The 15,501-nt window shown below is 42.9% G+C and overlaps 1 protein-coding gene across 4 annotated transcripts in view; it reads left to right on the top strand.

The window, feature by feature from the left end:
• The window catches only part of SPATA13 (spermatogenesis associated 13), a 171,102-nt gene that overhangs the window by 125,927 nt on the left and 29,674 nt on the right, over nucleotides 1–15,501 (top strand). For all 4 annotated transcript variants that reach the window (XM_019524487.1, XM_019524486.1, XM_019524489.1 and 1 more), the window contains exons 3-4: nucleotides 8,251–8,613; nucleotides 11,202–11,346. In XM_019524487.1, the coding sequence (XP_019380032.1) occupies nucleotides 8,251–8,613; nucleotides 11,202–11,346 (508 nt within the window). The remainder of the gene's footprint in view (nucleotides 1–8,250; nucleotides 8,614–11,201; nucleotides 11,347–15,501) is intronic.

Here is a 15,501-nt window from a genome sequence, read left to right as displayed (position 1 = left end):
GGGCAGATCAAGGCCCCTGTGGTGTGGGAGGGATTGGGGCTGGGGCGGGGCACAGGACAGAGCTGCAGCTAGTTGGGGGGTGTGGGAGGGAGGGAGGTCCCCACCACTGCACACACCCTGGGTGTGGGGGGGAGGCGTGCCTCGGATCTGCGTGGGACAGAGTGGCTGCCATTATAGGCTGGGGTCAGGGCTGTGCTGCGCTCTTCTTGGCAGGGGCTCGGCTGGGCTGCACTCGGGCAGACAGTGGTGGCACTGGGAAGAGGGGTTGGTGGGGGCTATGGCAAATTTTGGGGTGGCTGCAGCCCCCCCACAATCCCTCTCCCAGCACTGCTACCACCTTCCCCAAGCACAGTCTGGTTCAGCCCCTGCTGGGAAGAGTCCAGCACCACCCTGGCTCCAATCCACAGTTGCAGACCTCCCCATGCTGATCTGGGGGCATATCCTTCCCACCCCCCATGCCCTCCTGGGGTGCGCGCAGTGGCAGGAACCATCCAGATGAACTGTGGCTCCGTCCCACACCCTGCCGAGGCAGCACCTGCCCCAGCCCCACTCCCTCCCACCGCAGAGGCCTTGATCTGCCCCACCCATGCCCCCTTTCCTTCCCCCTCCCCTTTCACCACAACAGACTTACCAGCTGCATGCAACTTTTCAAGCTTCCCAGCTGTGTATCAGAAATTGACTATCAGTATCGGCCCTAAAAATCTCTATTGGTGCACACCTATTGAGAAGTTGATATTAGATATACAAAGAAAAAGCACCTTTACTTTGTTTGTTAGGGAATTTACTGGCATAACTTCATCAGCAAAAATATCATACTGCACAGTTATGCCAGTAAAACTTAAAGTGTAGAACAGCCACCCAAAAGCCAACAGCGGTAAAGGGCTGTTTTAAACCAGGCCTATGCTTCAAACTTTTGCCAACTTAATTTCTCTGTCAGAGATGTAGTGAGATGTGATGTGATTGACATTGCTATGCCAGTAAAAACGCTGTGTGCAAGTTAATGTTATATTGACAATATTATGCTTTTGCTCAATAACTTCAATAACCAGGGAACCATCAAATTCAAGACATAATCTGTGTGGAACAGGTTATGAGGAGGGGGACCTGGACTCAATTAGAGGCAAGAACCTGGGAAGGCTGGAATGCAGCATGAAAAACTAAAAGGGGTATTTCTCCCCCCACCCTTTAGTGGGGCAGGAGCCTAGAGCCACCAACTGAGAGAGCCCTGCAGGAAGGTATACCCCCCACAGGCTCCTGTGTGGGTCAAGTTGCCTCCTGCCCCCTGACACAATTTCCCGTGGCCTCTGAGAATGTGGGGACCCCACTGAGACCCAAGTGGTTGCAGATCTTTCTCCACTGCCTCTCAAGATAGCAGCGACTCTGGGACCTGCCCCTGCTCCCAATTTTGTATTTATCCAGCCGAATGGTGCTGCAGACAGATGTCCCCAGTGCCGCTACTGCACCACATAGGGCTAGGCTTTCTGCAAGCTTCTGCACCCACCTGGCACTGATTGGTGGCTGATCAAAGCCCCTGCCCCCGGTGGCTCCTCACCTGGGTGCCACATAGACTAAATAGAGGAAGGAGGAGGAGAGAAGAGGAAGAATGCAGCCACCAGTGAGTGCTGCAGCAGTGGCTGCTAGGCCCCTCCTCCCCTCCCCCATGCACCCCACAGTCACTATGTGGCTCAGCTCTAGCCCACTGGCCTGGCCTGAACCCGGTGTCACCCCTCACACACGGCAGGAGAGGGGCAGCTCTGTGCTGCCACTGTCACTGCAAATCATACAGTGTAGACCTAGTGTTATGGTACAGCACAGACCATGGGTCTCAAACATGTCCCAGATGACTTCTTGCCCGGGTGGGGGGGGGGGATGCTCCCTTTTGGGAAGGCCAGTAGGTGAGGCAGAGACAGTTTTTGAGCTGTGGAGTTTTCAGGAATTCAAATCAGTTTCCAGGCCATATTCCCTATCAGCCTCCTAAGACTTAATGGTACTGCTGCTCCTTCCCCATGCTGGGCAGTGGTATTAATGCCCTGGTGGTCTCATCAGCTGATTTGCATTTGACACCCCTGGCTTAGACCTATTCTTACAGACCTTGTGCAGAACTCCCACTGAAGATTACAGCTGGGACTGTATATATAAAATTAATAGCTCTGTGTGAGTAATCACTGCAGACCCTAGTCTTTATCAAGCTATAACCATTTAGCTAAGGTTTGACTGATTAAGCATCTACTGCTGATATTGGCCTTATCTACAGTGATGTGAGTATGTTGGCACAAGGTCTGGTTGCAGGTGCTTTCTAATGCCAAGCCTCCAGGCCATTTGCATACTCATACTCTTCTGGCAGCGACCCTGCAGCAGTAGTGCCAGGAAAGCAGCGAGTATGCCCTGGGAAGCACCAGCTGCTAAAGAGACTAGTAGAATCAGTAGAAGGCCCTGGGGATGTGTGTACACCTGCTGCTAGCTGCTGGACAGGAGCTTTTTCACTTGGGGGAAAGGCTGAAACTCTTGTTAGCAAAAAGGGGGTTTCTGTTGGTGCAGAAGAGCTATGAGTGGAGATGCTCTCAAAGTTCTGTCAGCTGAATGCTGTAGTGCTGACGAGGCCTTTGCTTACACAGTTATACATGAATAATATTTGTTACTTAGCGCAGTCATCACTCCAGTTGAACGTGGAGAGTTCAACCAAGGTGAGATAGATCAGAATCAGGTTCTAACCTTGAAGCTGCTGTAACTTGGCTCAGTGTAGGAAGGTCAGTCTCTCTGTAGGCCAAAGGTTAACAATCAGCTATTGCGTAGTCCTAGGAAAAGAAAGATTGTCTGTGATTAAGCTCACGATCATGTTGCGTGGTGATATTTGTAGGAGCGTTGCTCTGATGAAAATTTAAAAAGCCTGAAGATGGCTGGATGGATGTAAATTATCCAGATATCACAAGTATTAAGTTCCCTGCTCAAGAGCAGGGAGCGTGGGCAGACATCAGCCCGGGTTAGCCCGCTGGAGGGCGGGGACCCCAGCCTGGGTCTACCTGGTGGGGGCAGTACCCGCCAGGCTTCTGCTTCCTCCCTGCTCTCTGATCAGAGGGTGGGGGGCAACTGCTGCCAGAATGAGAAGGTGGAGTGAGGAAAAAGGTAGTGGCACTGAATTCGTAATAACTTGAACAAGAATAGTCCTGTCTCTGAAGCAAGCATGTATGGAACACAGCACTTTGTAACCTCAAGCACATGACAGAACGACCAAAAACCTTTGCCTAAGCTAAGATACAGCCCAGTAAAACACAGTAAGAGCACACACAGTGTAGTCTAACTTCAAGTGGAATGTAAGAAATCATAACAATAAGAGAAAGCCTTGCATAATCCTGAGGAGAGAGTGTCTCTGTACAGCCAGGTATTCAGAAAGTCCTTGTTTAGATATTCCAGTCAAATTTTACAGGTCAAATTTCCCAACTCATGGGGAGCTCCACAGATTGCATTTAGTCCTCAGGCTGGAGGTTGAGACCCCCTGGGTTAGACAGTGGATTTATATAGGATGGTTTGTATAGGGATGATCCTGCTTCAGGTAGGGCGTTGGACTAGATAACCTGTGGAAGCCCTACTTTTCTATGATTTTATGATTCTCTAGTCTTCAAGACTCGTTTTACTATTAAAGAGAATTTTAGGGGAAAGTGAAGCTACAGCAATGTGAACCAAGGGCCTTCCTACAGATGCAATTAGGAACTGCTACTGGTGCTCATCATTTGGAAACACTAGTATAAAAGCAATTGCCATAGTTTTAATCATCATGTAGTCTAGATTAGCTCTGTGCAAGCTGAAAAGTCTTGAGCCCTCTTCCACTATTTCTCACACTAGTGGAGTTATACTGGTGTTCAGTCAGCAGTGGGATAATCTCAGAAAATCCTGAGTAGACACAGCCTTGCCCAGTCAGACATGGCAAGATCTTTAATTTCCAGGAGTGTGGACATTCCTCTTTCTACCAAAGTTTAAAAATGAAAGTGGGAGCTTATTGGTTAATGCTGGACCCTCCCCTGCACTTGGGTGATTTTTCATCCTGCCAAAAATGCATGCTTACCGCTAGTGCTGTTTGCTCAGAATAATAATTGTAGGAAATGTAATTCTGATCTCACTTATGCTAATACAAAACAGGAAAAAGGTGCTTGAAACTTGTTGCATAATACTGATATAACATTATTAGGAAGTAAAATCAGAAGTGGTCTTAGTCTTGCAAATGCACTATACCGTTCTATTGATGTCAAAAAGTCCTGCCCAGGTTTTAGTGCTTGCAAGACCATTGGGCTGCGGTCTAGATCAGAGCTGTCCATCTTCTAAACTGCAGGAGGCAGCACATTGTGTGGGTCTGCACCAGCATGATTCATGGTGTGACCCACTGCACCATATGCACAAATACGCTGCTTCAAGCTTAGCTTCTCAGCCACAGGCATACCTGGCACTGCAGGATGGGCCTCACTACCCTGCCCAACCCCCTGAGGCAGGGGCAGGAACTAGAACAGTGGTGGGCAAAATGCAGCCTGGGGACTGGATGCGGCCTGCCAGGCAATTCTATCTGGCCTATGGGGCCTCTAAAAAATTTAAAAAACTAATATTTTTCTGCCCTGGGCTGCCTGTCATGCAGCTTGCCAAAATTCAGTAAGCAGTCCTCTGCCCAAAATAATTGCCTGCCCCTGAACTAGAATCTGGAGGAGAAAGGAATTCTTGGAGACCCCAGCTGTAGGTGCACCTGCAGCTGGACCAGTGTAGGGAGTGGCAGCTAGATGGGAGCCAAGGGGTTGCAAATTAACTCCTTGTGGGCCTGATGTGGTCTCCAGGCCACCAGTTGGACAGCCCTAATCTAGATTATGGACTCCCAGTCTTAAACAATTGCATGAGTGTTTTTGCTGACACTAAGGGGAGTGCTTGGGCAAGTAACTGCTCTCTAGTGGGAGTAAGGGGTTAACAGTCTGGCCTTCCATGATTTTGCTCTTGCAAGGGCAGCCTTCCGTGTTGTGTTGGGGACTAGGTTGCAGATTACATATCTAGGCCTAGAAATAGAAGTACTTTAGCACACTGTGTGTTGCAAAACAAGTTAAACAATACTGGATCTGCTAGTGTACTTTAGGTGGAGTGCTACAGACAGTGAACAGACTGTGTTTGCAAAGGTTATTACTTGAGATATGCTTGTCAATAGCAGATTAGGAGATGACATGTGTTGTGTTCTTTCTTTAGTCTAAAAGTACAAGGTAATGAAATGATCACTTGCAGGACTGGATGCCTTGTGAGTCTATCCATATGTGTAATGGTTAAAGGGGAGAAAAAGCTATGTAAAACTGAAGTATAAAATGACTCTAGTCAACTCTTTGCTCTCTCAGTGTGTATGTGGAGATCCATTCTGTGTGTCAGATTCTGAGGTAAGAACTTTGTTTTATCTGTGATTGGCTGCTGTTGACAAGAGGAATGGTTTTTGAGGGGCAGTTCCTTAGTTTAAGTTAAATAACATAGCTCCATTGACTTCAGTGAAGCTTCACTGCTTTGTACCAGCTAAGGTGTTGGCTCTGTGCAAATAATATTTATTTAACTAGCTGAAACCTGCCATTATCTAGGATCTATAGACTTGCTTGAGATAAATCACATTTTTTTTCTTTATAGAGGTGGTGAAATGCATTAGAGTTCATGATTTATCTAGCTGCTGTGTTTCCGGCCATAAATTTTGCATTGTAAGTAGAACATTTTAGTGCAGGATGCTACTACCTACATTGATGCTTTTCATACTTTAATTACAGTAAGCAGATTAAATATTTAGACTTCAAGAAATAATTCTTTTTAGTAACTAAAATTATTGTATACAGTGAAACTTCCCTTAAGCAGCTACTCAAGAAGACCAGCAATATGTACCTGCTAAACTGTTGTGGCCTTCTAAAAAAGTAAAATAAAATAAAAAGTAGCACAGAGCTTCACTTAGTCTGGTTGTGAACATTACGGATTAAAAAGACTGACAAGGAAGTTTTTTCCTGCAGACATCTTTGGATATTTTTGAAGGTTGGTATAAAATTGTATGTTTGCTTTGAATATACAGTGCTTGAAATCCCATGGTGTCCCGCTTAAAAGAGAAAGCTAGCATAGCGTAGGTGGCTTTCCTGTTTTATTGACTACACCATTATTAAGATGTAAAGATAAATGAACAGGATAAAAGATTTGTTCATTCAAACAGGTTGTATTTTCTGAATTGTAATGTATGCTTTAATGAAAAAATGTGCTGGTAGTTTGTTTCCCCAGAGAGAGGAAATCTAGCACTTTGTCTCTTCATGCCTTGTATGTGTGATGGCAGCAGGTCCTGTAAGTTCAGCAGTGACTCTAAAATTGTCACTGTTGCTCTTAGCCTGTCTTTCAGGAGCTTTGAAAAATTGGTTGCTTGAAATCTAGCCAGGCACTTGTCCAAATGGCTTTGTGGACCAGAGACTTCTTTTTGCATTTTTCTCTTGTGTTCTAAAGCAGTGGTGCTCAACCCTTTTTGAACAGAAGACCACATGGGCAGTGCCCAATCCCTCTTCAGGCTGGCCCCAACCTGGCTGGGTAGAGGGAATGGGGTACTGCCCAGCCCCGTGGAGGGGAGGTGGGGGGAAACAGTACATGAGCAGCCCCTGAACCAGCTGCCCCAGGAGAGGATGCACGGTTTGGCCCCATGGTGAGAAGGCAGTGCAGACTGGCCCCAACCAAGCTGTGCAGAGGGTAGGAGGCATAGCTCCGCCCCAGTTTGGCCATGTTGGGGGAGGGTTGTAGCTCAGTTTCTGCCCAGCCTGCAGGATTTAAGATTTTGGCAGCGGGGAGGGGTGGCAGTACTGTCACTGTCCCCTTGATGCCAAATTTCCTGACCCGTGCAGAGCTCTGCAAGCCGGAAGTTGAGCAATCCTGTTCTAAAGGCTTTTTGCTATATACCATTTGTTGTGGTTTTAGCACCTCATGCTAAAGGAGTTTCTATGCTGCATTTATGGGAGTAAAATTTCTCTGCCTGTATAGTGAAACGTGAACATCTTTGGGTAAGCAGTCTTAGTAAACCTCATAAAGGGCAGGCTAAATTATTCTCTTTGTAGTAATCTGTGGAATGAAAAATAAAACTGCCAGTTTCTGCTTAATCGGAGATGGTGCTGTTCTGCTGCATGGTTCCCCTGGTATGACAGAAGGGCCAAGGGAAGGATGCTCAGGATGTTGTGATGTATATCTCTAGAGCTGACATATTTTTGTGCACCTACCAGGCTTCCCCTTGGAAGCTTGGTGCTTGACATGCAGTGCGGCAATTGGCTCTCTTAACTGTGCCTCTTGAATGCCCCTTATGTTTGTCTTTGGGTGGAGTGAGGAAAGTCATAGAGTGGATATAAGTGTAAGAAATGGCTACAGTAGTTTTTATATAGCAAAGTTGTCTGTGTTAGGCTCGGGAGAAAAACAGAGTAGCTTCTCTTACAGTTCTTCCGCAGTGCAACAAGCTGCTCATTATCTCAGTGGTGCAGATCCTTCCCTGTGCTAAATTGTTGCACGCAGGATACCTGTGGCTATTGTAAGCAAGCACCTTAGTGACCTTTCTTTCACCAGAGCTTCCCCCTCACATCTGTTTTCTGTTCAGTTCCTGCAGGTGTGCATTCATAGAACTTGGAGGAAAAGATCACAAGAGCTATATTGTGAGATGTCATTTTTAGTGACTTAATCTTAGCAATTACATTTTATAATAGTAACTTCATCTCAACATATTGACTAAATATACGTCAGGTTACCTGGTCAAAGTTCACATATCCTATGCTAGGATTCATGTTTTTACCTAGGGGATGCTGAATCAAAACTCTGCACTATTGCAAAATAAAGGTTCTTTTTCTTTTTTAAAAAAGGGTATTATTGCGTATTATACTCGTATAAACACAAGGTTTTTTAATAGTGCTGACATGCTTTTCCCAGCTACTATTCAGTTAATTATTTTCCAGGGGCTATGGCCACTAGAAAGATAACAATCCAATCACAGTCATTTAATTAGCAATGCTCATTTACCTAGTATGTGCTTAGGATTTTGGGTCATCATTAACTATTGCGTAGCATGTAATATCTCTCTTTTGCAATCACTTATTCCTGAACTATTAGTTTCCTTTATTGTATTATATTGCTCTTTACTGATGTTGTATTACATTTACAGCAAAATTTAATCTGTCTGCCACGTAAAATATACATAAATTACTATGTATCAGGAACCGCTCTAGCTTATTTGACTTGTTCACATTTAAAAAGGTTGTTTCTGATGACCCCTGGAAGAGGTCACCATCCCAGGATGAAGAAAAGACTGAGTCACAAAAGGTCACGCCGAGGAGATGGGGCTCTGGGAAAAGGACTCGGCCAAGGCCTCTCTCAGACTATGGGCAATTGGCCATCAGGAGTTTCTCAATACCAGAAGATTCCATTGCTGTGGAGTCTCAGAAAACGGACTGTGTTGATGGTGAACGGCTGTCTGGATTGGCTTCTGTTGAGTCTGCAGTCCAAAGCAGTACAGTAGGCTACCAAAGAGGAAGCAAAAGAAGACCCATCTCTGTAATAGGTGGGGTCAGTTTCTATGGGAGCAGCCAAACAGAAGAAATAGAAGGTCTGCTGACACAAGTAAGATATAAGATGTGTTCTCTGCCAACTTCTAAAGAGCCTTCCACTTCCTTGCATCTGTCTCCAGCTAGACAATAGACTGGGCACTTCCTTTCCTTTCTTCTTTTTACTCACACTGGTATCAGATAATTTAAATTCTACTTTTATTGCCTCTAATTTTCTGTTAAACTAAAAAAAAGAAATGAAACTAACCAATCTAGACTTCGGGGTAATCTTGCTTGCCTTTTAACTAAACCTCCCTTTTTTTGGAATGTTGATATTTCTAGTTTAATATGCTCATTTGTGTATGTTTCAAGTGACTTGTATATATTACCATTTATATATTGTACAATAAAGTATACAATTTAAGTATATAATTTAAAATGGGGCCTATTAAAATGTGGATGTAAATTGATTGGTGTAGATACAGTAAGTATAATTACGTGTATAATCAATTTTAAAATATATTAAAACAGAGCAGAACAGGGTGGCTGATGGGTTTGGTAATAGGAAAAGAAGTCCCTCCAAGCCTAATATTGCCTGTGTTTCAGCAGAGAACTAAAGTGGATACAGTCAGATAGCAATGCTGTGTAGCCTTTAATAATTGAATTGGTAGTCTCAGTCTCTAGTTGACAGGTACTGAATACAGGCTGAATTGATATTGTTGGGCAATTGGAAAGGCCAAACCTTTGGAAAATTGAAGGCATCCACCTCTCCTTTATCTACCATCCTCACTGAATGGAAGTGGTTGAACAAAAAAATTAGTTTTCACAAAGGATTAGGCAGTAATGCTTTAGCTTTGTAATATAAAGAAAAATACCCATTGTCCCTAACAAATTATATATATTGTTTAGTTTATAAACTAGTTAACTTTTTTCTTGTTGGCTCTAGATTTTATCAAGTCTGCATTGTCATTAAATTCAAATCATAGTTTCATTTGCAAAGGATCTCTTCCTAAGATTGTTAGGTCTGAAAGTCAATCTACCTTGAAAGATGTTGCATATATTTTTATACTTGCAACCTCAGGGAGTTTAAGTATTGGGTTGCCATTATTTTTAAATTTGATCGTTGCTGCAGTAAAGATGAAGCATCTATTTTTATCACTGGAAACAAATCACACTGTCCTTTCAAAGTTTTGCACATGTCATTTAGTTAACCAAGGGGCACAAAACAAGTCAGCTGTTTAGACCTGACTTCTTTTAATTGTGGCTTTGCTGCTGCAAGGGTGGGTTAAAATGAATGCATTGCTGGAATCCTGGAGTTAAAACAATTTAAATGGACATCACTATCGTTGACTGGCCTTTGTGGAATTGATTTAGTTACTGAGGTTCTGAGTTACTGATGCATTGCAGAGTAAAATAAATTTGAGAGAATTAGGTTATAATTAGGTTGTATTAAAATATGTGAAGAGATTACTGGTATTTCAGTCGAGTATTTAATAGCTTAATTGGCAGTTAAAAGATATGAAAAGGGACCGAATCAGGAACACAAATATTAGAACTATTATGAAAGCTTTATTTAATATGATTAAGAATTTATAAGGCCTAGCCTTAACATAGCTGAATTTTTTTCCTGAACACTTTGAACTTCTAATGGAATACAAAAGTGTTCTGTTAACTCTCTCTTGTCTTTCTTTCTTTGTTTTGTTTTGTTTAATCTGACAGCTTAGTGTAGGGGGAAAAAAGCTTTCAAGGAATAGTAAATCATGTGTTTCGTACCAGAGGGTCAACAAATAGTTGATAGAAAGGACATGGTATTTCAATTTAGTTAATTTAAGTGCCTGAAATGAACTAAGAAGAAATATAAAGAAGATTTCCTCTAAAATGCATGTGATAGGGATTTACAGTTCAATTTGGAATGAATGCTTAGTGAAGTCTCTTAAGCCTGTTTAAGAGAGAACAAGTTTGTAAACAGTGATAAATCAGATCAAATTTGCAAAAGACAATGTGATGCTCATACATATAATAATAATAATGCATTAAAAATATTGAGTGCTTTAAGTAAAAGAATTGGCCTCCTATTAAATATGGGACTCAATTTTTAGTGGACCATAAATGGTATTGCTCCATTTTATGGAATTTATGGAAAAAAACAGGGTTAAGGTTTGTTTGACTTACTTTATAAAATAAATATACTGTTTCTAAGTAAAATGAACTTATTTGGGGGGAAAAGATCCTGGGAAATTACCATCCCTCCCAGTGGTGTAATTTCAGACCTTTCACTTCAGCGTTTCTATTCTGTTGCAAATTTACAGTTGGTTGATACTGCAGTAAGCAATTCTGAAATAAATTAGCTACCAGGTTGTTTATATATGGAATATTGCGAGATGAAGACTATAAAGCAGAGGAATATAGAGCATCATCAGTAACTATAGCTGAAAATTATAGCATGTTTAACATTGCAGAGAACCTTAGTGCTATTATATATTAACTATGACACTTTGTATGGAATGTGCTGTTCAGTCACTGTAACAGTTGCTTGAACAAGGGGTTCTTATTTCCTCTAGCATTAGCTAGAGAGCGTAAGTAAATCTTATTTTATAATTTCTGCCTAGGTTTAGCTTAATGATAATTTTAGTAATAATAATAGATTTGCTTTTCTCTCTGTAGCCAGTAACACGGCCACCTGTACCAGCACACCAGGTTCCCCCATATAAAGCTGTTTCAGCCAGGTTCCGGCCCTTCACCTTTTCACAAAGCACCCCCATTGGCCTGGATCGAGTTGGACGAAGGCAGCAAATGAGAACATTTAATGGTAAGTTTTGTAGATCTTTTCCAGCCAGCTTAATCAGTGCCTTAGATTGTGGTGTAAAATATAGAAGCAAATAGTTCAAGTAATTCTGATAAAATTGTTCTACTTTGCATCTTTTTGTTAGGTACTTTTTCTGCCACCTCAACACATTTGTTTTGCAGACCCACTGCATGCTTAATTGATACATGTTACCCTGTTGTATCACTTGTAGTCCTATTCTAACCACCATACAGATACAGTTCACACTAACATCTTTGGGTTTATGTAATCCAGGGGTCAGCAACCCTGGCACGTGTTCCAGAGTGTGGCATGTGAAGCTAATTTGTTCAGCACATTGCAGCCAGCCCAGGCTCTGAGCACACCCCTGCCTCTGACCACAGATCTCTGGCTGCTCACAGCAGGCAGCAGGGAGGCTGCAAGCAGCTGCACCATGGGCTGTCGAGCTCTGGCTTGGCTTGTTGTTAATGGCATGCTTAGGGTGGATGGCTGGGAAGGGGTCAAGGTTGTGCTGTCACACCAAGGATCAGGCCCTCGCAGCTCCCCAGCTATCCACCCTTGGCACACCAACATCTTACAAGTTGAGGTTGTGGGGGTTTTTGGTACTCTGCTGAAAAACATTGCTGAACCCTGGTCTAATCATATCTAAAGTGCATTAATTTATACTTGAACGGAAGCATGGGTGTCAAATGTGTGGCCAGCAGGCCAGATATGGCCTGCAGAACCATTTCATCCAGGTCTTTCGGCTACTTGGCAGTGGACTAGGACGTGCAGCCTGCCATGGAATTCAAGGCCCTGAGACCTGATGAACATGGTCATTGGTGGCAGGGGAGGGGAGTGAGGGATGCACAGATACAGCCCTTGCTTCCCCTGTGGTTCCTGCACCCCCACTGCTGCCCATGGGGGTTGCCAGACCATTGCCAGACCTATGGCTGCCACTAACCACAGATCTGGCCTGGGAGATCTATGTTCCGGATCTGGCCCAGGGCGCAGGATGAGCTTGACACCCCTGAACTAAGGCCACTTTAATTCTGAATGAGTGTCCACACAGGTCTAATGTGCTCCCATTACAATTCACACATTCAGGGAGTCTGTTTAACTTGCCACGTAGACAAGGGGAGTGTCACTGAAGAACTTATTCTGGAGATTTGTATAAGATTTACACTTGTTTCTACCAAAAATAAATATAGTCCATTATATTGGTCCAGGTTTATGTTTACATGAAGTACAAATCCTTAGAAATAACTGTGAAATCAAATGCATTTTTTCAAGCACTCTGTTCTATCTGTCCCTTTCATTTGGCCCCTATGCTTTTTCTCCCATCTACTTACTGTTAGTATTTCCTTGCCAGCTTATCTTGAGTTAATAGCAAGGAATATCCAACATTAGCTCCTACTCATGAATCATTGTTTGGCAGGAGATGTTAGAAAAAGATTGGTCGATGCCATCTGTCTTCTTTCACGTACTTGAGAGCATCTTCTGAGCAGTTACTCATGTTTCATTATCAGGGGTATAAGAAGCTAAAGTGCATTCTTCACTTCAGACCCCTTCACTTCAGTAATGAAAAGTGTACCTGCCACAAACTGTACACATGGAGTAAGTAGACTTGAAGAGGGACTGAGGAGGAAAAGCATGTCAAGTTGAAAATTTAGCATATTAATAAAACAATTTTTGAGTATATTTGGTGTAGATTCATAGAGTTCCAAGTCAAACACATATGTGTTATCTTAGATCTGATGGTATTTAAACACTTTATTCTGAAATCCTCAGAAAACAGTTGCTGATATGTTATAGGAGCCAGTCTTCCTTAGATCAACACCTGTGCTCCTTGAATCACAGGCTGTGAATTACTGACTTCATTACTGAGATTATCTGTCTCTTTCTCTTAATCTTGTGCTAATTTGTTAAAATTTTGGAGACTTTTTTTAAGGATAGAAGAATCTAAAAACACTTAAAAATAAAAAAGGATGTGGAAGTGGGTTTTAGCTTTCACTTCAGTACACTTATGACTTAAGATACTAACCTAGATTAAAGATCTGATTCTGCCACCCTTACTAAGATTAAGGAGTATCTCACTGAATGAGCAGAACTATTGATTCCAGGAGAACTACTGGCAGAACTTAATATGAATCCTTTATGAGGTCAGATGGAAAATCAAATCCCTAAGTATCATAAAGTGTTGTTGTTTTTTTTTAAGTTATGCATTCCATTTCATCTTTGGGAATAGCATAAATATGACATTAGTTAACCAAAACAGCTACCTTATGTTAGTTTCTTTCACCTTACTTCAATTTCAGAATGGTTTTGAGGTTTTTAAACATCAGTATTGCAGTTACAGATTATGAAAGCAAGAATTTCTGCAATTTGTGAAACAGTGAAGTCAAAGTAATGCTGATTTATGCCTCTGTCACTGTAGCAAGCTAGTTATAATAGCCAAAACAATTGTGAATAAAAGCTCCTTAAATCAAAGCCCTGAAGCAGAGTGGGCGGAAAATAATAAGATAAGAACTCTGTATCAATGCTTTCTTAGTTACAGGAAAGTTTCATCGTGCATTGCCTAATATAAAATCATAGATACAGTGTCCTCCCACTGACAAGCTGTCTTTTTAGTACTCTTGTTTGCACATGGCAGAAGCAGATTTGATGCTCTTGACAGGGGTGGCAGGAGATTGTTTGGGGGAATTTAGATTCAATATATAGAACTTCTCAACAGTACTGAACAATTTTGACTTTGGAGTTATGGTTAAGTCTGTTTGAAGTCCCTGGACACTGAAGTCAGTCTGTGTTCCGTTCTGCAGAGGTGTAACAACCCTGGCAGCAGAACTAGCAGTCATGGCAGATGTTGTCTAGGGTCCCCTCTTAAGTGGGTGTCCAAGCTTCTGCCCTGATCACTGACCCCACCTTACACTACTGCTGTTTTGTATAGGTCTTTATGTAGGGCACATCACCATACTATCTGAGGGCACCTACACACAAGCAGCAAGGCTGCTCCAACACATTGTAATTACAGCACGTTGGAGCAGACTCCATTAACTGAGTCTGCTAGAGCATGGTAATTACCATGCTCCAGTGGGCTCCAGCATCTCATGTATCAGTATCCCTGCGGTGAAAAATGGTGGTGGAGGCACTTTAACTAAAGCTAGTTAAAGCACCCCTGTTGCCACTTTTAAGCACAGGGAGACTGATGCACAAGACACTCTGGGCACTTTAATTACCGTGGCTCTGAGAGCTGCTTTAATTTAAAGCACCCCCCCCAGCACACACACACGCACTTTAGGAGCGCATGTATAAATACCCTGAGTCTTTCAGTAGAGTGCAAGGCAAAGAGACTACCATCCATCTTGTGTTGCTTGTTCTTTCATCCTCTCCCTGTGGGAGATGGGGGGAGGGAGAGTTGAGTGCAATGGTATGTTTTGTTTTGATAGGGTTTTGTATTTCCTTGGGGGATTGAGTGGACTTGTTATATGGCAAGGTTTATATTAGAAAAGAAGGAAAAAACATTTGTTTATGTGAGAGAAGATGAGGTCAAAGAAGGGCAAGAAACATTTCAAGTGGAAGGTAGTGAAGTTTGTGAGGATCCTTACCTCTTCAGGGAGTTCATTCTGTGGTCTCAGACTATCCCCTGAGACAGCTTTGTCTCCCAAGTGCTTGACCTTTGTTGTAGGAAGTTCTATTATACCAGAGGAGTGAAGTTGTGGGCATCCCAGAACTTCAGAAAGTCTTTTATATGTCCTGGGTCTGGGCCTTGGAGCATCTTGAATATAAGAACAGAGACAGTGAATTTGACTGAGATTTCTTTGTGAAGGCAGTGTGGACTAAACTGCTTTGATTTGCTTGTGGTAGCTTTTGTTGATGAGGAAACATGCAGCAGTGTTCTGTACTAGTTGAGCTTTCATGTATAGGGCCCATCGCATATTGCTTTCCTATAGTGCAGCTGAGAAGAGATGAAGGTATGAATAACTGGATCTTGGTCACTTTCTCCTGGGATCTGGCATACTTCCCTGGCCAATCAGGAATAATGGAAAATGTTGCTCATAAATGTTTCTGTGTAATAGCTTAGCATGGGGGTTCTCAACTTTTTCAGACTCAGGTAGGGTTACCATATTTCCAGTTCCAAAAAAGAAGACACCTGTCATGGGGGGAATGGCGGGGGGGGGGGAA

This window comes from Gavialis gangeticus, unplaced genomic scaffold (genome assembly GCF_001723915.1).
Source record: "Gavialis gangeticus isolate Ggan-Ray unplaced genomic scaffold, GavGan_comp1, whole genome shotgun sequence".
Classification (NCBI taxonomy): Eukaryota; Metazoa; Chordata; order Crocodylia; family Gavialidae; genus Gavialis; species Gavialis gangeticus.
The sequence above is the reverse complement of the archived record's forward strand: the minus strand, read 5'-3'. Positions and strand labels throughout refer to the sequence as shown.